General features: G+C 26.7%; 2 protein-coding genes across 3 annotated transcripts in view; one reads left to right on the forward strand and one right to left on the reverse strand.

The window, feature by feature from the left end:
- The window catches only part of LOC122510057 (protein kinase C and casein kinase substrate in neurons protein 1), a 45,973-nt gene that overhangs the window by 14,866 nt on the left and 10,662 nt on the right, over positions 1-20,445 (reverse strand). The window contains exons 2-7 of one of the 2 annotated variants that reach the window (XM_043624453.1): positions 17,671-18,062; positions 15,273-15,461; positions 14,862-15,088; positions 2,082-2,202; positions 1,265-1,375; positions 154-320 (exon numbers count right to left, since the gene is read on the reverse strand). In XM_043624453.1, the coding sequence (XP_043480388.1) occupies positions 154-320; positions 1,265-1,375; positions 2,082-2,202; positions 14,862-15,088; positions 15,273-15,461; positions 17,671-18,033 (1,178 nt within the window). In that variant the 5' untranslated portion in view covers positions 18,034-18,062. The remainder of the gene's footprint in view (positions 1-153; positions 321-1,264; positions 1,376-2,081; positions 2,203-14,861; positions 15,089-15,272; positions 15,462-17,670; positions 18,063-20,445) is intronic. The other variant, XM_043624454.1, reaches the window with a different exon arrangement.
- On the forward strand, positions 4,892-6,381 carry LOC122510058. Its single transcript, XM_043624455.1, has one exon. The coding sequence runs from the start codon at positions 5,057-5,059 to the stop codon at positions 6,377-6,379; it is 1,323 nt and encodes a 440-aa protein (XP_043480390.1). The 5' UTR covers positions 4,892-5,056; the 3' UTR covers positions 6,380-6,381.

Below are 20,445 nucleotides of genomic sequence, written 5' to 3' on the forward strand. Positions count from 1 at the left end.
AATTTGAACTAGTGTAAATTTAAAAAGAAAAAAGTATTTTTTTAATCGTAAAAAAGTAGTAAATAGTAGGTTTTAGTAGAGGGCGAAGCCTGAAATTAATTTTTTAATTACTTTTAATAAATAATGAATAATTATATAATAATGAATATTTACGTGATTGAAGAAGTCCTATTGACGGAATGATCATCATCGTTGTTTTTCTCTAGTATTTCTTTTCTCGAATTAACACCATCTGCTTTTCCTTCTTCTGTGCTAACATTTGTAGATATTATACTTCCTACTGGTTTCGCTTTAGCTTTGTGACTAGTTGGCAGATAATCCTAAGGAAACAACAATAAAAATTACAACAATTAATCAAAGTTAAATAAAAGTATTCAAATAAGGTCGGAAAATAACTTCTTCTTTACAATAGGATCCATGTATTTATATGTGAAATTTCACGATTTCATTCTTTTAAAAAATAAAGTTTAGAATATATGTACATATATGGGATAAATCTATTTAATTTTTTCATAACAAAATTTTTAATGCACAATCGTAAATGCATGCAATTCATAAAAGCTCGAAAACACTCCATTGCATATAAAGCATTAAAAAACCGAACAAAATTAAATAATTTTTTTTTGTTAAAAAAAGGAAAATTAAATTTTTATATTGCAACAAAAGTGTTTTTATATACGTACTTAATAAAATTATTTATAATAAAAAAGAGAAAATTAAATAAAGAATTTTGTTTATTAAATCTCTGTCTATTTAATGAAGTTCAAAAAATGTATTATCTAAATGAGAAATTTTTTTGTTAAACTCTACAATGTATGTTTTTTTAAAGTCTGAATAAAACGAACCGTAGTAAATTCATCAACAACTATAAAAAGGTAAAGTTTAAAATGAAAATGAATTCTATTAGAAATGTATGAAATTTTCATTCTCTGACTCTAATAAGGTTCAAACCATAGGATGTGAGCTATTGCAATTTTATAACAGAAACATAAATTCTCAACTGTTTTTCTAAACAAAAAATTTTGTTTTAAAAATACAATATGTAAAATAAAAAAAAATATTTTACTGAAAGCAATGAATATGAAATATAATAATAAAGAGAAAAATTTGAGGAACATAAAAAAAAGAACTATTTTTGATTAAATTAAATAAAATAAATTAAAGTAATATAACGGTAAAATTACATACGAACGATGATAGTATAAAGTAAACTACACTTAATTTTTTTATAAACAAATATATAGTAAACAAAAAAAAATATTACATGCGAATCCTCTCCAACGGGTCGTTGATTGATGAGGGTGATAGAACCTGCTGGTAAAGATTCCTTTGATTTAGCACCCTTCGTAATATCTCGGAACTCCTCCGTGTAATCCTGCATAATATCAATGAACACACAAATAACATGCATACATTCCTTTAATATCTATTCTAGATTAACTGATTAGTAAAACAAAAAATTTTTAAATATGCAATTAAAATTTAATTAAGACATAAGTGAAATAATGCTGGCAGGCATTTCAGTGAGTAATATGTCACTAAATTTATATTATTTCCAACTGCAGTTCTAATTTTATCCGATTGTTGCAAGTTTATTTACAATTAACATTGAGAAATTAATCAATTTAATCAAGAATAAAATAACAAAAAAGTAAAATACATTATCAAATAAACTATTTTGAAATAAAAAACAAATTCATATTAAGTTCAGAGAAGCAACAATCATAGAACAAAACATCTCAAATCGAAATTTTCAGCCACAGCTGAAATAAATATAAAATTGCAAAAAATCTTTGATTATTGAAATTCAATTATTTAAGCATACGTCAAAAAATATTCCATACTTTTAGATCCTGGTGAAATCTAATTTCTTTCTCAATAAGTATTTTATAGTATAAAATGTAGTTGCAGCTAAATCAAGCTTAAAATTGTTATTTGTTACTCAGTACTAAAAAGAAACGGTCAGACAATTTTGACCAGCGGTGTTTAATAAAGAAAATTATAATTTGCACTATTGAATATATTTCAATACTTGCAGATAAGAAAAAAAAATGAAAAACTAACTTTTCATAAGTACTCACCTCGAATTGTGGCCAATTCATAGCCATATTTACTCCATGATTATTAGACCACCACTTCAAGTCCTTTTCATGATCCGCGTTATTGATTGTGTGATAAAATTCTTCATATATTTGCGGAAGTCTGAAAAAAGCATTTTTTTTTTAATTTTAAAGTGAATTTAGACAACAGAAATTTAGACAGAATTTAGACTTTTCAAAAAAAATTAATTAACATTTAAATAATTAAAATATTAGTAATTAATAGTATTTTATAGAAAAACAAACATTAATTTTCAAAAAAAGAAATTGACAATCAACTTTATTTGTTCATACAATTTACATTAGATGCCAATTTTTTGTCATATCGCTTCTTAAAAATCTTTGAAAAATAATACGGACCATTTCAGGACCAATTACTGACAAAAATATAACCTGTCCGACGATCTGGCATTAGTGTCAGATACACCTGAGGGATTAAGGGACTTAATAAAAACTACAAACAAGTATATAATAAAAAACAAAATGGAAATTAATGTTGCTAAATCGAAAGTTATGATATTTAGAAAAGGGGGGAGAATGAAAAACGAAAATTTTGAAGTTAATAACGAATTGCTAGGAATTGTTGACAGTTATAAATTCCTGGGATTTTGGTTTTCGACGGGAGGAACATACAAGAAACATTTAAGGAAAATAGTTGGAAAAGCTCAAAGAGCAACAAATGCAGCTTGGGGAGTTATGAAGCGAGCAGGACTGAACAAAATGAAGAAAAGATTGTATTTAATGGATACACTAGTGAAAGCTGGAGGTTTGTACGGGGTAGAAATTTGGGGCTGGGCAAGAAGTGAAGATGTGGAAAGAATGCAGGGAAAGTTTGTCAAAATGGCAATGGGTTTAGCTAGAACGACACCAGACTACATATGGAGAATGGAATCGGGAAGGCACAGTTTGGAAACAGAAACAGTTATGAGAGCTGGAAAATATCTTTTAGAAATCTTGAGAATGGACAGTCACAGATGGCCAAAAATTTGCCTCAGAGAAGAAATAAGGGGTTTGATAAATAACAATCTTACGAATTGGGGAAAAATGCTTAAAAAGGCCTTTAGCGACGTAGGAGATGGAGAAACTATTTCGATGATTTGGTACGAGGAAGAATCGGAAATAATTAGCAATAACTTAACAACACTGGTCAAGAAGAAAATTGATCGAGAACTGCAAGGGGATTGGGGAAGAATTGATAAATCCAGCTATTGTAAGTACTACAAAGAAATAAAGAAGCAAATAGGGCGAGAAGAATACTGGGACAAGGAAAATATAGATGAAGGGATGAAAGAAGAATGGGCGAGATTAAGATGTGGAAATTTGGGAAAAGCGGGCAAAAAGGGATATAAAGATGAGAAGTGCAGAATGTGCAAAAAAGAACTTGAAGATTTGGGGCATATTTTCGTATGTGGTGAAGTAAATGGAATTATAAGCAACAATTTGATCCTGGGAGTGAAGGAGTGGATTGGAGAACGAGAAGGACAAAATCTGGACAACTTTTTACTCGACAGTTTGACTAAATTACCGAATCCAATCGTATGTGCTTACGCGAAGGAGTTTGAAAGGAAGATATATGAAAGACAGTGGTGCTAAAGTGTTAATAGTTTATTTAATCTAATTTCATTTTATTTAACAATTACTGCTTGTTTAACTTTTTTGTTTCTTTCGATTGCTTACACAACTTTCTGTGTATTAGAATTAAGGGCTTTATTACTAAACTTTTTATATCAAGAACTATATTGGATATGATGTTTTGTTTGAATGTTCAAATGGATAATTTTAATATAGGGAAATTCAACATGACAATTATAAATTTTGAAAGGGGTGTGTGATATATTGTAAAACTTGAAAAAAGTGTACAATGAAGAATAAATCTAATCTAATCTAATCTATAACCTGTCCGAGTCAAATAAGAGACCATTTTACTTAAAACTGTAAATTAAATTTTTCCATAACTATAAAACATGAAGAAATCGATCAATCCGAGTCGAAGACTCGGAGTGATCGATTTCTTCATGTTTTATAATAATTAAAGATGTCCCAGTGATAAAATCATTATTTTTATATAATAAGAACTAGCAAATGTTACGCGCAAAATGTAAAAAAATTAAATTCAAAATGTAAAAAATGTAAAAAAATGGAATGTTATTTGCAAATTTAAATTTTTGAATAATTTTAATACAATTCTTTAGAAAAATTTAGTTATTTTTATAAATAATAAAAATTTTTCAAAAAATTCAATTATTATCAATAAAATTGAATTCTTTAAAGGATTTCAATTATTTACAAAAAATTTTAATAAAATTTTACGCAAGAATTTAATTACCTTCATAAAAAATAAAATTCTTTATAAGTTTTCAATGATTTTCATTAATAATAAATTTCTTTGGAGGATTTCAATTTTTCTTTAAATTTTGAAACATATTCTTGTCAAGAATTCAAGTTTTTCATAACTAACTGAATTCATTAAAGAATTTCAATTATTTTCAAAAATTTTAATAAAATTCTTCGCAAGAATTCAATTTTGATTATAAAAAGTAAAATTCTTTTGAAGATTTCAATTATTTTCTTAAATAATAAAATTCTTTGGAGAATTTCAATTATTTTCAAAAATTTTAATAAAATTCTTCGCAAGAATTCAATTTTGATTATAAAAAGTAAAATTCTTTTGAAGATTTCAAATATTTTCTTAAATAATAAAATTCTTTGGAGAATTTCAATTATTTTCAAAAATTTTAATAAAATTCTTCGTAAGAATTCAATTGTACTTCGCTGCCTCGTCCTCAAGATCAAAATTATGTAGTTGCGTAAGTAACTGTTTGTTCCGCCACAGTATTTCAAATTCTAAAGTTTTTAGCGCCACTTATATGTGTCGCTTCCTACTCTTCCGCTTCCTGTCATTACGTTTTTTCTGTGTGTTCCTTGCCACATCGTGGACAGAGTAAAAATAGTTAAAAATGGGTAAAAAAGTGCATTCTACTGAAAAACTTCTTAAAAAAATTAAAAAACTGAAAAAAGAAGCAAAGAAGAGAAAAAGGAGAAACAAGAAAAGAGATTATTCGTCAGAATCGAGCAGTTCTAGCACGGCAACGTCAAGAAGCAGCAGAGAAAGGACGCTACAACGATCCCGATCGCGTAGTCCTATCCGAGACCCTCGGTCTAGAGGTAGGTCACGCACAATACGAGGAAAAAGAAGGAGCTCGAGCAACGAGAGATTCCGAAGAAACTCACTCGACAACTCGAACTCCTCAGCCAAAACTCTCAGAGGTACGTCCCGCAGACATGATAGTTCAGTAGAAGAACACAGCCATAGCGGAAGGCGTAGCCCAAGAGATTCAACAAGCAGGGAACCTTCCCCGCGAACCGATGAGGAAATCAACGACAGTGAAAGAAAGAAAGCGACATCACCTCCTAATTCCCAGGTCGTAAAAAAGAAAAATATGCATCAAAAGGATGGCGAAATTAATCCTTTGGAAAATAGCGAGGCGGACCCACAGTCGGTAAAGAAGAATGCCAGTACTGAAGCTTCTGATCTAGCCTGTCTAGGTGGCGATCCCTTCGCAGCTGTCAAAACAAGTGCACCAATAAACAAAACATTGGCAGAAGTATGGCAAAAAATTATGCAGATAGGACTGACGAAAGAAGCTCGCAAAGACTTAGCTGAAAAGCACCCTCCAGCCGAAAACTGCTCTATGATGGAAGCCCCTATCTTGAATCCGGAATTAAAAAATATCATCGGATCGACAGGAGTAAAGAAAGATCAATTCCAAGTAGCTTCGCAAAACCAGTTGGGTGCAGCAATAAGTGCTTTGGGATCAGCGATAACCGAACTATTGTCTATTCAACAGCAGAAAAATCAGTCGATCTCAAATGATCAGCTGACTACGACTATATCTCTTCTAAGCGACTCCGGAAAACTTTTAACGGACCTCCATCATGAGATATCCCTCACCAGGAGAAATTTTATTACTTCGGGAAGAGATCCTAAATTAAAAATAGTTGCAGAAAACGCTCCAGTTGACAGGTTCTTGTTTGGTATAAATTTTGCGGAACAATTCAAAGCCGCAAGGGAAGTTGAGAAAGTAAGTAAGGAACTTTCTCAAACGACAACGAAGCAAATTGGGAAGAAGCCATTCCATCACCAATCTCGCTCACGACAATCTACATCAAGACCCAACGATTTAAACTGGAAGGGCCCTCCGAAGAGGAGTTACACGAACCCCAGGAGGGGAGGGCTACAACCATATCGGACAATGCGCAACCAACAACAGAGGAATTAAAGGTAAGCCAAATAGGTGGACGCCTATTTAATTATTACGATGCCTGGAAAAATTTAAAGCCAGACCAATTTATATTAAATTGCATTAAAGGGTATAAGCTTCCTTTTCTGAAAAACCCCATTCAAACGAAGCTTCCCATCAATCCAGAGTATTCGTCAGAACTTTTTCTGAAAACAAAAAATGCCATTGATAAATTAGAAAATAAAGGCGCAGTGGCCAGCTGTAAACCATGCAAAGGGCAATTTCTTTCGCCTTTCTTTTTAAGAGAAAAGCAAAATGGTGATGACAGGTTTATACTTAACCTTAAAGGTCTTAACTCATTTATAAACCCTCCCCACTTCAAAATGGAAGATATAAAAACTGCCCTAAAATTAATTAGACCCGGTTGTTACCTTGCATCTATTGATTTAAAAGACGGTTATTTACATATCCCAATTCACAAAAACGACAGAAAATACCTCAGATTCTTTTTTAACGATAAATATTATGAATTTACAGCGTTGCCATTTGGACTCTGCACTGCACCTTATATGTTCACAAAAATATTAAAGCCAGTCATGCAAAATCTTAGAGAAAAAGGAATAGTATTAGTAGTGTATCTAGACGATATTTTAATAATTGCTAGGTCGGAATATGAATGTAAAAACAATGTAAATATCACAAAGAGATTGCTAGAGAAACTAGGTTTTGTAATCAATACAGAAAAAAGTGCCTTAATGCCCTCACAAAAATGTAAATTTTTAGGTTTTTTATTAAACAGCGTATCATTTTCAGTGGAACTTCCACAAGAAAAGAGGTCGTCTATAGAAGCCCTAGCAAAACAATTTTGTAAAAAGAAATCCTTAAAAATAAGAGACCTCGCAAGATTTTTAGGCACCTTGGTAGCAGCGTGTCCAGCAATTCCCTACGGCTGGCTATACACGAAACGTTTAGAACGCGAAAAATTCCTTGCATTAAAAAAATCTAACAATGACTTCAACGAAAAGATGACCGTCACCGATGACGTTACTGACGACATAAAATGGTGGATAAAAACGGTGAAATCAGCAAGCAACCCAATCCGAACAAATTCCTACCAAAAAGTAATCTTTTCAGACGCATCCCTTTCAGGCTGGGGCAGTTTCTCTGAAGGTGAAAAAGCCCATGGCTGGTGGGATGAAGAAGAAAAAGAAGCCCACATAAATTACCTAGAGTTAAAAGCAGCATTCTATGGACTTAAATGTCACGCTAAAAAATTTCACGACTGCTCAATCCTGTTAAGAATAGACAACACTACGGCAATATCGTACATCAACAGAATGGGGGGGATTCAATACCCAAAACTAACGGAAATCACTAGGTCTATATGGAAATGGTGCGAAGATCGTAGGTTGTGGATTCATGCTTCTTATATAGAATCAAAAGAGAACAAGGAAGCAGATAAGCAATCAAGAATTGCACCGTCAGACACTGAGTGGGAATTAGCGGATTGGGCTTTCGAAGTTATTGTCGAAAGATTTGGTAAATGTGACATCGATTTATTCGCCTCAAGGGCTAATGCAAAATGCAAAGAATACGTCTCCTGGCATCGCGACCCTGACTCTGTAGCAGTAGACGCATTTACAATAAATTGGTCTGGCCTTCATTTTTACGCGTTTCCTCCATTTTGTCTTATATTACAAACCTTGCAAAAAATACAAGAGGACAAAGCTGAAGGAGTGGTGGTGGTGCCCCTGTGGCCCACACAACCGTGGTACCCTCTCTTTGTGCGCTTAATGATCTCAGAACAAATCTTATTTCAACCTAATACTAAATTATTATCTTGTCCTTTTAGAAAAACACATCCCCTTCACGAAACACTTACCCTGGTGGTAGGACACTTGTCAGGGAGGCTTTCATGAAGAGAGGAGCATCCGAAGAAGCAGCCGACGTCTTGCTGGCCTCAATCTCCGAGGGAACGTTGAAGCAATACGAGAAACCGATCGAGTCGTGGTGGTATTACACTCAAGAGCACCGCCTCCAAATACACGAATGCTCTACCTCATCAGCTCTAGACTTCTTTACAGAAATCTTTCACTCGGGAATTTCATATAGTACATTAAATATCTACAGAGCGGCAATATCGCTTCTTACGGCAAATCAATTGGGCAAAGATAATATCGTTTCGAGATACTTTAAAGGGGTCTCCTCGATAAATCCACCGAAACCGAAATATGAAGAGACATGGGACCCTCAAGTAGTTCTAACTTATCTGCAATCACTAGGTGAAAATGAAAAACTATCTTTAGAAATGATAACAAAAAAATTAGCGACAATATTAGCACTAATATCAGCACAAAGAGTGCAAACGTTAGCAGCGATTGAACTAAACAACATCAACACGGAGGTCGAGCCAATACAAATAAAAATAACATCGAGAATAAAAACTACAGGACGCAATAGATTCCAACCGATTTTAGAAGTCCCAACATTTCCAGACAACAAGGTACTGTGTGCAGCAACAATATTAAAGAAATATATCGAGAAAACAAGAGAGATACGTGCAGTTTCTAAGGAAGAAAAACTCTTCCTGACTTACAAAAAACCGCACCACGCAGCTACTACACAAAGTATTAGTAGATGGATAAAAGACGTGCTGAATGAAAGCGGAATAGACACGGAAACCTTTTCCACACACAGCACCAGGCACGCTGCGACATCAGCAGCAGCGCGCAGAGGAGTCAACCTGGAAACCATCCGCAAGGCAGCAGGATGGACACCTAAATCGTCAGTATTCGCCAAATTTTACAATCGTCCAATTACAAAGAAATCAATATTTTCAGAGGCAATACTGCAATAAAAACGAGATGATTCTATTCTTTTTTCTTTATATTCCATTTCTTCATTTAATTACTCTAATTATATTCGGAAATTTGTTTCATTATCTTGTTCATAATAAATACAATTTTATTAAATAAAAAATAATGTAAACGGAGAATAGAGTAAATCACTTCATCACTCTAAACATCTACATAATTTTGATCTTGAGGACGAGGCAGCGAAGTACAATTAATAAATTGAACGAACTTACCCTAAGTGAAGTTCAATTGTAATTGTATGAGCTGCCTCGTCCGAAGAGATCAAACCCTCCCGTCCCTTGACTACCATCGAAGTCCCCAAAAATAACAAGTGATTTACTTTAAACTTTAAAAATGTAATGACAGGAAGCGGAAGAGTAGGAAGCGACACATATAAGTGGCGCTAAAAACTTTAGAATTTGAAATACTGTGGCGGAACAAACAGTTACTTACGCAACTACATAATTTTGATCTCTTCGGACGAGGCAGCTCATACAATTACAATTGAACTTCACTTAGGGTAAGTTCGTTCAATTTATTAATTTTGATTATAAAAAGTAAAATTCTTTTGAAGATTTCAATTATTTTCATTGATAATAATATTCTTTGGAAAAATCCAGTTATTTTTATAAATAATAAAACTTTTAAAACTCTTTAAAAAAAAACAATTATTTTCAACAAAACTTTAATAAATCCTTAGAAACAATTCAATTATTTTTTTAAAATACTATAATCTTTGCAAAAATTCAATTATTATCAATAAATAATTCACAAAAGAATTCAATTTATTTCTTAATTCGATCGTTATAAAATTTTCCAAAAGAATTCAATTATTTTCAATTGTATCTTAATTAAATTTCTACAAAGGATTTAAATTTTCATCCAAACAATTATATTATATTTAAAAATTTAAATAAAAATCTTTGCAAGATTTCAATAATTTTGATTAATTAAAAAATTCTTCGGAGGATTTAATTTTTTTTTAAATTTTAAAACAAATTCTTGTCAAGGATTCATTTTTTTCATAAATAATAAAATTTTCAAAAGATTTCAATTATTTTCATGAATAATAAAATTTTTTAACAAATTTAATTCATTTTCAAAAATTTTAATAAAATTTTTTCTAAATATTCAAATATCTTCATAAAAAGTAAAAAGGCTTCGTCCATAAATTACGTCACACGTTTTTAGCCCATTTTTGACCCCCTCTCCCCCTTTGTCACACTACGTAACATCTGAAGGAACCCCCTCCCTCTAAATTACGTCACAATTCGTAAACCCCCCTTTAAAAAATTTGACTTTTTTTGAAAATTTGGGGGGTAGAGGGAGGCCAATTTTACCAATTTTTCTAACACCGCCTACTTTGTGAATTTTTTCTGAACATACTTGCAATAATTTATTTTTAAATAAAACGGACCGATTTTTGGGAAATTGAAAATTAAATATTAATTATCAAAAATTAGGGTAAATTTTTAAAATATTAAAAAATAAAATTCATCATTGGAAAAAGGACGAAAAAACCTTTCAGAAACATATTCTAAAAAAATTTTTACATTACAAGTATGTTCAGAAAAAATTCACAAAGTAGCCGGTGTTATCAAAATTCGTAAAATTGGCTCCAAATTTTCGAAAAAGTCAAAAATATTTTTTGGGTCATTTCTACTTGATAGAACAACAAATTCCCCGAGTTTCAATTTTTTTCAATAAGTTGAAATTTCAACTTAGGACATTTCACGTAAAATGCCTCATAATAATTAGTACACTTTTTAATATTTTAAAAAGCGAGAAATATATTTGATATTTTTATTTATTACAATTTTCTCATTATAATAAATAGAGTATAAAGTGTGACATAACAAAATAAACCCCCCCCCCCTTTTGTCAAAATTAGTCACATTTTCATATACCCCCTCCCCCCTAAAAAGTGTGACGTAATTTATGGACGAAGCCAAATCACGCTATATTGCTTTTGAAATTCAATTATTTAAATACAAAAAACAATTCAATGACATGTTTATTAAAATTGAATTCTCATAAAGAATTTTGTCACTAAATTTTTAAATCCTTGAATTCTATCGACGAATTTTAATAAAATTTGTAAAAATAATTATATTTTTCGAGAAATTCGATTAAAATTGTATGAAAAATAATTGAAATTCTACGATGAGTTTTATTATTTGCAAAAATAATTGAATCCCTAAGAAGAATTTTATTATTTTTGAACGTATAATTATATTTCTATGCAGAATTCTATTACTCTTGAAAATAATTGAATTTCTGTAATAATTTGTAACATTTTTTAAACTAAAATTCTTCTATAAATACATTATTTTTAATAATTCTTGAAAAAGTTTTTCGTAAATTTTCATAATTCCACAGAATTGTTAGTTAAAGATATGAAAAATTCAGATTTTCAATGATTTTGATTTAAAACCTTTTCAAAAATCCAAATTTTTTCTAAAAATTCAGACTAATGCTTTTAATATTCAATTTTTATCTAAAATTTTAACTGAAATTCATTTTTAAATCAATTTTTATTAGAAAATCAGGGTGTCTAGCGATTCGTCAATTTAAAATTCCCGGTTTTTTCCCGGGTTCTTGAATAATTTTCCCGGATATTCACAAAGGATTTAAAAACATATTTAAATGTTTATCAATAACATTATTTACGTAATTAAATATTGTTTTTATTAAATTACAATGATTAAAGTTATACAATAATTTCTAGAAACTTGACATAGAATATCAAAATTTCACTTATGAAAATTTCTCAACTTTATAATATAATTGTCAATTCAGGGAAATTTAAGAAATTTATTAAATTTTACAAAGATGTCAGAGGTTGGAGTGTGGAAAAATTTGAAAAAAAAATTCCGCTCGGTACATACATTTTATACCCTTTGAAATACTTGTAAAATTTAATTAATTTCTCAAACCATGAATTGCTCATTATAATGTTTACATAGAATTAAACTAGAATATTTAAGCTTTATTTTGACATAAGTTTCAAGAAAATCGGATGCGACGTGTTTTGAGATATTCAAAAAGGTTATCTTTCAAACTTAATTTTTTCATAAATTCTATTATTTAAAAAAAAAAATTTCTACCATTATAAAGTTGAGAAATTTTTGTTTTAAAACCACTAATAGTAAATAAAGTTTGGCTTCAATAAATATAAGAAATAATGATTTAAAAATTGCCTTATAATGTCAATTGTTTATAAGGAGGATCGTTTTGAAATGGAATGCCCCATATTTAGTTTTAAAAAGTAAAATCTTTGCCTTTCCTACACGGAAAGAAAATTATATTAAATTTTGTAAAAGTGCTTCTCAATTTAGGGAAAAAATGCGACAAGGCGAAATTTTTGTATAAAAAATATCAAACAGTGAAAGGAATAATATGAAATTTAGTATAATAATATCAAATATCAAGAATTTTAATCTAACTTTACTAAATTTCAAATTATTTCTTTCACTGTTTAGTATTCTTTAAACCAAAATTTCGGTTTGGTGCACTGTTTCCCTAAATTGAGAAGCACTTTTACAAAATTTAATATAATTTCCTTTCCGTGTAGGAAAGGCAAAGATTTTACTTTTTAAAACTAAATATGGGGCATTCCATTTCAAAACGATCCTCCTTATAAACAATTGACATTGTAAGGCAATTTTTAAATCATTATTTCTTATATTTATTGAAGCCAAACTTTATTTACTATTAGTTACGTATTGCATACCTATAAATTGTTATATAAAAATAATAATAGTAAAAATCCTTTAACTTTTATAATATAACGTGTACTAAAGTTAGTTTTAAATAAAATTTAAGTTATTATTTTTACTACTGCTTCATACTATCAATTTACCCTTGACGATTTGAGCTGTGACCGTGTTATTATATTACGCTTTGAAAAAAATTATAATTTTTTATATACATAATTCAAAAAATACCCTATAAATAGAAAATTCCCGGGTTTTTCCCGGTTTTTTGAGGTCGAACCAAATTCCCGGGTTTTTCCCGATTTCCCGGTTCGCTAGACACCCTGGAAAATTCTACGAGAATTCAATTATTTCAATACAAAAAAAAAATATTGAATAATTGCATGTTTCTTAAAACTGAATTTTTATAAAGAATTTAATTAATAAGTTTTTAAATAATAAGATTCTTTTGACGAATTTTAATAAAAATTTTAAGAAAATTACATTTTTCGAGGAATTCGATTAAAATTGTATTAAAAATAATTGAAATTCTGCAATGAGTTTTATTAACTTATGAAAATAATTGCATTTCTAAAAAAAATTTTATTAGTTACGAAAATAATTAAATAACTGTAAAAATATAAAAATAATTAAATTCCTGGAGAATTTTTATTATTTTATGAAAATAATTAAAAGGTTTGCGTAGAATTTTATTAAATTTAAAAAAAAAATTGAATTCTTTTGAAAAATGTTATTAAAATACTAGATATTAAAAATCATTCTATTGAGGAAATTTTTTGAAAATAATTGTAATTCTGCCGAGAATTTTATGAAAATTTTTTAATATAATTGAATTGATACGACGAATTATATTAAAAATTTTAAAAATAATTGAATTCTTGCAACGAATTTTATTAAAATTTTAAAAAACAATTAAATTCTTACGAAGAACTTTACTAATTTAACAAATTTCTTTAAATAATTGAATTCTAGCGAAGAATTTTATAAAAATCATTTTAAATATGAAATTGATTTTTTTCGAAAAATTTTATGAAAATTGTGTTTGAAAAAAGTTAATTTCTTGTGAAAATTTTATTGTTTATGAAAATAATTCAATTCCTTATAAGAATTTTATATTTACGAATAAAATTAAATCCCTGTAAAAATTTTATATTATTTATGAAAATAATTGAAAGATTACGAAAAAATTTATAAAAAAAATTTGTAAATACATAAATTCTTGTGAAATTTTTATTATTTTATGAAAATAAGTAATTAAATGTTATTATAATACTTGATATTAAAAATCATGTAATTGAGGAAATTTTTTGAAAATAATTGAAATTTTTCCGGGAATTTTATCAAAATTTTTTTTAAATTATTGAATTGATACGAGGAATTATATTAAAAAGTTTAAAAATAATTTAATTCTTGCAACGAATTTTATTAAAATTTTCGAAAACACTTGAATTCTTACGACGAAAATTACATAATTTTTTTTAAATAATTGAATTCTTTTGGAAAATTTTATTAAAACAGTAGATATTTAAAATCATTGAATTGACACAAAATTTTTAGGAATAATTGGAATTTTGTCAAGCATTTTATTAAAATTTTAGAAAATAATTGAATTTTGGAGAAGAATTTAATTATTTCTAAAAATAATTAAAATTTTGACGAGATTTTTTTAAAATTTTTTGAACATAATTGAATTTTTGTGAAGAATTTCATTACTTTTGAAAATAATTGAATTTTTGTAATCATTTGTAATGTTTTTCTAAAATTCTCCAAATTATATCGTACAATTTACGAACTTTTCGTCCTTTTCTCAATCAAATTACGGATTTTATGGACCTTTTTGCAAAATAAAAATGAATTTTACGGACTTTAAGCAAATTTACGGACCTATTTGGAGCCCTGCCATTGGGGAAAATATTCATAGGAGTATATATTAAATTAGAAAAAACTTACACTGGATCCTGTGAAATATTCAAACACTTGTGAATTCCAAAGAGTACGTCTTTGAAAAATTGAAGTCTTTGAGCTTCCATTTCTTGACATTTCTCAAAGACTTGAGTCATATCCTCCATGTACTTTGGATTATAAGAATTTATTTCTTGAAGAGCTGCTTCGTATTTTTCCTTAGCATTCTGTACTTCACCCTTTGTTTTTTGCACTCTGTCTTGCATCTTCTTTACCTGTTAATAAATATTTTTAAAGAAATTTGAGAAATCGAGGAAAAATATAATATCCTTTGATCGGTTAATAAAGATACTAGGACTGATTTTTGAAAAGAAAAATATAAAAAATAAAAAAATTGAAAAATTGAAAAATTATGTGAAATATTAGAAAGAAACTATTGAATGAATTAAAAATTATTACCTGGTCTGGTGAGAGTGAACTATCAGCAGACGCATTTCTTTCAACATTCGTTGCAGTACGTTCAATTTTGCAACTATTATGATACTCAGCCTTAGTTTTCTCCACTTTTTGCAAAATTTTTCCCCACGGTTTTTGTGCTTTCTTAAAAGCATCCTCCATTTCCTTTCGTTCTTTCAATGTCATCACCGACTGTAAATAAAATATTCATTTTTTTACAATTAAATAAAAACCTATTCGATTTACATGCATATTATAAGAATGAATAAAATTAACAGCAGGGTTGCCACGCTTTTTTTCCCTGACTCTAAAGAATATTCTTATTCACTCGCAAAATGATTAGATTTACAAAAAAATGTCCTATTGCATTTATTTACGAATTTCTTTAATTGGAAAATTATTCGAAAACATCAATAACTTCATCTTTAAATAATTATTTAATCATTATTATTTTTTCATATAGAAATTAAGATTTTCAAAAATTGGAAATTCAATAACTTATAAAAAATTATTACATCATTTTGATTCAATTATTAATTTCTAGAAATTTTAACTGAAATTCTTCTTCAAATCAATTTTTTAAAAATAATTTTTAAAAAAAGTTCTTTGAGAATTTTCAAATCCTTTTGTTGAAAATTTAATTTTTCGAAATTTTGATAATTCTGACATTCTTCAATTAAATATATTAGAAATTAAAAACTTCAAATAAATTAAAAAAATTCCATTAAACTTTTAAAAAAATTAATTCTACAGAATTCTTAATTAAAAGTATTAAATGTACAAATTTTCAAAGATTTTAATTTAAAACGTTTTAAAAATTCAATTATTTCTAAAAATGCACGCTCTAATGCTTTTAATATTCAATTATAATCTAAAATTTTAACTGAAATTAATTTTTAAATAAATTTTTATATGAAAATTTTACGAGAATTCAATTATTTAAATTAAAAAAACAATTTATTGAATAATTGCATGTTTCTTAAAATTGAATTCCCATAAAGAATTTTATCAATAAATTTTTAAATAATTGAATTCTTTTGATGAATTTTAACAAAATTTTTAAGAATAATTACATTTTTTGATCAATTTCCGTAAAATTGTTTTCAAAATAATTGAAATTCTGCAATGAGTTTTATTATTTACGAAAATAATTGAATTTCTAGAAAGAATTTTATTATTTACGAAAATAATTGAATCCCTGTAAAAATTTCATTATTTATGAAAATAGAAGAATTGTATTAAAATTTTGGAGAAGAATTTAATTATTTCTAAAGATAATTGAAGTTTTGACGACAATTTTTAAAATTTTTTTAACATAATTTAATTTCTGCGAAAAATTTTTAATACTTTTGAAAATAATTCAATTCTTGAGACGAATTTTATTAAAATTTCATTTTTAAATAATTGAATTATTTTGTAAAATTTTATTGAAATAATAGACTTTGAAAATAATTGAATTTTGACAAATTTTTGAAATTAATTAAATTTCTACAGAGAATTTTATTAAAATTATTTTTCAAAAAATTTTTACAAAGAATTTCATTAAAATTTTTGAAAATAATTAAATTTTTTGAAGAAATTTACTTAAAAATGTATTGAAAATAAGACTTAAATTAAAATAAATGAATTGTAGCAAAGGTTTTTATAATAATTAAATTTCTTTGATAAATTTTAATAAAATTTTTAAGAATAATTACATTTTTCAAGGAATTCCATTAAAATTGTATTAAAAATAATTAAAAGACTACGATAAATTTTATTATTTATGAAAATAATTAATTTCCTGTGAAATTTTTATTATTTATGAAAAGAGTGAAATGTTTACGTAGAATTTTATACAAATTTTTTTTAACTAATTGAATTCTTTTGGGAATTTTTATTAAAGTAGTATAGATATTAAAAATCATTGAATTAAGAAAAGTTTTTGATTTGAAAATAATTAAAATTTTACCAAGAATTTTATTAAAATTTTTGAAAATAATTGAATTTTTGCAATTATTTGTAATTGCTTCAAAATTCAATTTGTTTGAGTGTTTTTAACTAAAATTCTTCTATAAATCCATTATTTTTAATAATCAATTAAATATATATTACAAAATTTAACTAATTTCAGAAGAATTTTAGTTATTAAAATTTTTTAAAATTTCTAATTAAATTCATTTAAAATTGAATGAATTTTGAAATATTTAAGTAAAATTATATTTTAAGAATAACTTTAGAAAACAACAATTTTCTAGGATTTCGATCAAAATTCCCTGACTTTTCCAAGTTTTTTTAAGGTTTATAAAATTCCCTGAAATTTCCAGGTTTTCCAGGTTTCCAGGTTGCGTGGCAACCCTATAAAAAACTGTATGGCTAGTTTAAGTTAAAATAGATATAAAGAAAATTTCTTATCTCTAACCTTATGATAGGCATCTTTTTGCCAAGTTTTCACTTGCTGTATTATGTCGTTGCAGAGATTTTCTTTGACTTTTAGGTGTAGGTCGCATAATCTATCAGATTCAACCAAAACCCCTTTCCATGCAGCTTCAGTTGTACCATATTCAGGTCCTTTTTCGATTTTATCATTCCAATTTTTTGACCAACTTTTTAGAGCCTTTGCATAATTCTTCTCTATTTCTGATCTCTCTTGCACAAGTTGGATGAGACTGTCACAAAGTTTATGACCGTCCTCAATTCTTTTAGTGGTACGCTTATAATTCCCAGGTTCCCAGAAGGAATCTGTTGATGCTATTAGCATGTTATCATCGCTGTGGTGTGACATACTAACCTATGATGATAAACTTAATCCACCTAAAATAAAATTTAACATTCTTTAACATTGTAATAATAATTCAAGATTCCAAATCATTAATTACACCTGTTAACAGTGAAATTGACAATCGAACAAAATCTTTTTGTATCGATTAGTGGGGTATTTTTTAAATAAAAAAAAATCATAGTATTAATTTTTTTCCCTCGTGCAGTTTTGCTGTGCCAGCAAATTTTGCATCTGGGTCAAATTTTCTCAAAAAAATCAAAGCTGGTCATGAGTCTTTCAATTTTTGTGAAACTTATGATATAAATGAAGTGTTTTATGACAGAAGATTTTATGAAAAAAAGATTTTTAAAAATTTTCAAAATTGTAGATTTTACCAGACATCAAACATTAAAGTACATTTTTTTGAAAAAGTTATTACTTTTGTCCATTTAGTTAGATTATGTTTATATTTTGGGTAATAATAATTGTTGTTAAAATGTTAAAAGTAATTGTAAAAAATTTTAATGTTATTATTTTTGTATGTATTTGAATTTTTGGAAATTTGTATTTGAAAATAATTGAAAATAATTGAATTTTAAAAAATTAGAATGCAAAAATTCTAAGATATATTTTTTTCAAAAATATTTTAATATAATTTTTTTGTAGCTAATTTTTATTAATTACCATTTTTAAATTTACACTTGAAGATTTTTTATTAACATTTTTGAGAAATCAATTATTTTCAAAATTTACAATTCAAATTCTTTTAAAGTTTATTTTCAAAAATTTTTATCAAACACTTTGAAAAAAATCAATTAGTTTCAATTAAATTTTACAAAATTTCAATTATTGAAACTCTTTTTTTATTGTAAATTTTTAAAATTTATTTAGTATTTAATATTTATAAAAATAGTTGATTTGTTTCGAAGAAATTATTAAAATTTTAGGAAATAATTGAATTTTATAGAAATATATTAAAATTTTTTATAAAAATTAAATTCTTCCGAGGAATTCAATTTCAATTATTCTCAAAATTTGCAATTAAAATTCTTCAAAAGTTAATTTTCAAAAATTTGTATAAAACACTTTAAAAAATTGATTATTTTCAATTATAAAATTTGAAAAAATTTCAATATTTATTGACACTCTTTTTCAATTGTAAATTTCGAAATTTTAATTCGAGAACATTAAAAAATATTTTTTGAAGATTTGTCTATAGTTATTTTTCACACTATATATAAAAATCGAAATAAGTTTCATTTTATACTAAAAATTATTTCTATATTTGAAAAAAAGTCGAAAAAGTCGTGATTTTTGAAAATAAGTCGAAAGAAGTCGCATTTTTTGAAAATAGTCGAAAAAAGTCGAAAATGTTATATAATATCCGAGGCCTAAAAGTGCAATATTAAGAAATAAAAAATCCAAAATTTGCCCGGAAAAAAAAATTTGATTTCATTTTTTCGAGCATAATAAATTTTTAATATTGCACTTTAAACTATTAGAAAATCAGTTATTATTACCCAAAATATAATCAAAATCTAACTAAATGTATAAAAGTTATTCGTTTTTTTAATGTACTTTAATGTTTGATGCCCGGTAAAATTCACAATTTTGAAAATTTTTTAAAATCTTTTTATCCTAAAATCTTCTGTCATAAAACACTACATTTATATCAAGTTTCAAAAAAATTGAAAAACCCATGACCAACTTTGATTTTTTTGAGAAAATTTGACCGATTTTCGAGGTGTTGATACAATTTAAATTCACCTGTAAGAAAATCAGCGTTTTGCCAAAAAATTAAAAGTTCTTAAATTTCGTTAAAGAGATGTGTGAAAAGTAACTTTTTTGGTTTTGATTTATTATAATGTATGGAAAAAATGCAGTTTATAATAATCATAAAATGAGAATTTTCTTGAGAAAACAGTGTTCATGAAATAAACACAATTAAATTTTGAAATAGTTTTTATATCGTTTTTTTAAATATTTTAAAAAAATTTAAGTTTTTCAGTTGAAATATATAAATGAATAAATTTTTAAAAGACACTCAATTTTTGTATAATATATACCTTGCAATCTATTATTTTTAAAGTTTTTAAAATCATTTTTTATGATTTTTAATAATTATGAAAGAATTTCTAATTTATCAAATTTTTTTTTGAATTTTAACCGGTTTTATATTTAAATGTTTTTAAATTTTTAAAAATATTAATAATTTTTAAATATAATTATTATTAAATGTCAATAATTAAAAATTGTTTCACATAGTTTGAAGTATTTTCAATATGTAGCTCTAAACTATATTTTGATTCTAATCTCACGCAAGAAGATTAGATTAATTTTGAAGAAGGTACATTGATGTTAACTAATCCGACATTTTTTAATGATTCAATTAAATAAGATACATTTTTTAAAATATATTTTTATTATTTTTTTTAA

Source organism: Leptopilina heterotoma, unplaced genomic scaffold (assembly GCF_015476425.1).
Source record: "Leptopilina heterotoma isolate Lh14 unplaced genomic scaffold, ASM1547642v1 Lhet_66, whole genome shotgun sequence".
NCBI lineage: Eukaryota > Metazoa > Arthropoda > Insecta > Hymenoptera > Figitidae > Leptopilina > Leptopilina heterotoma.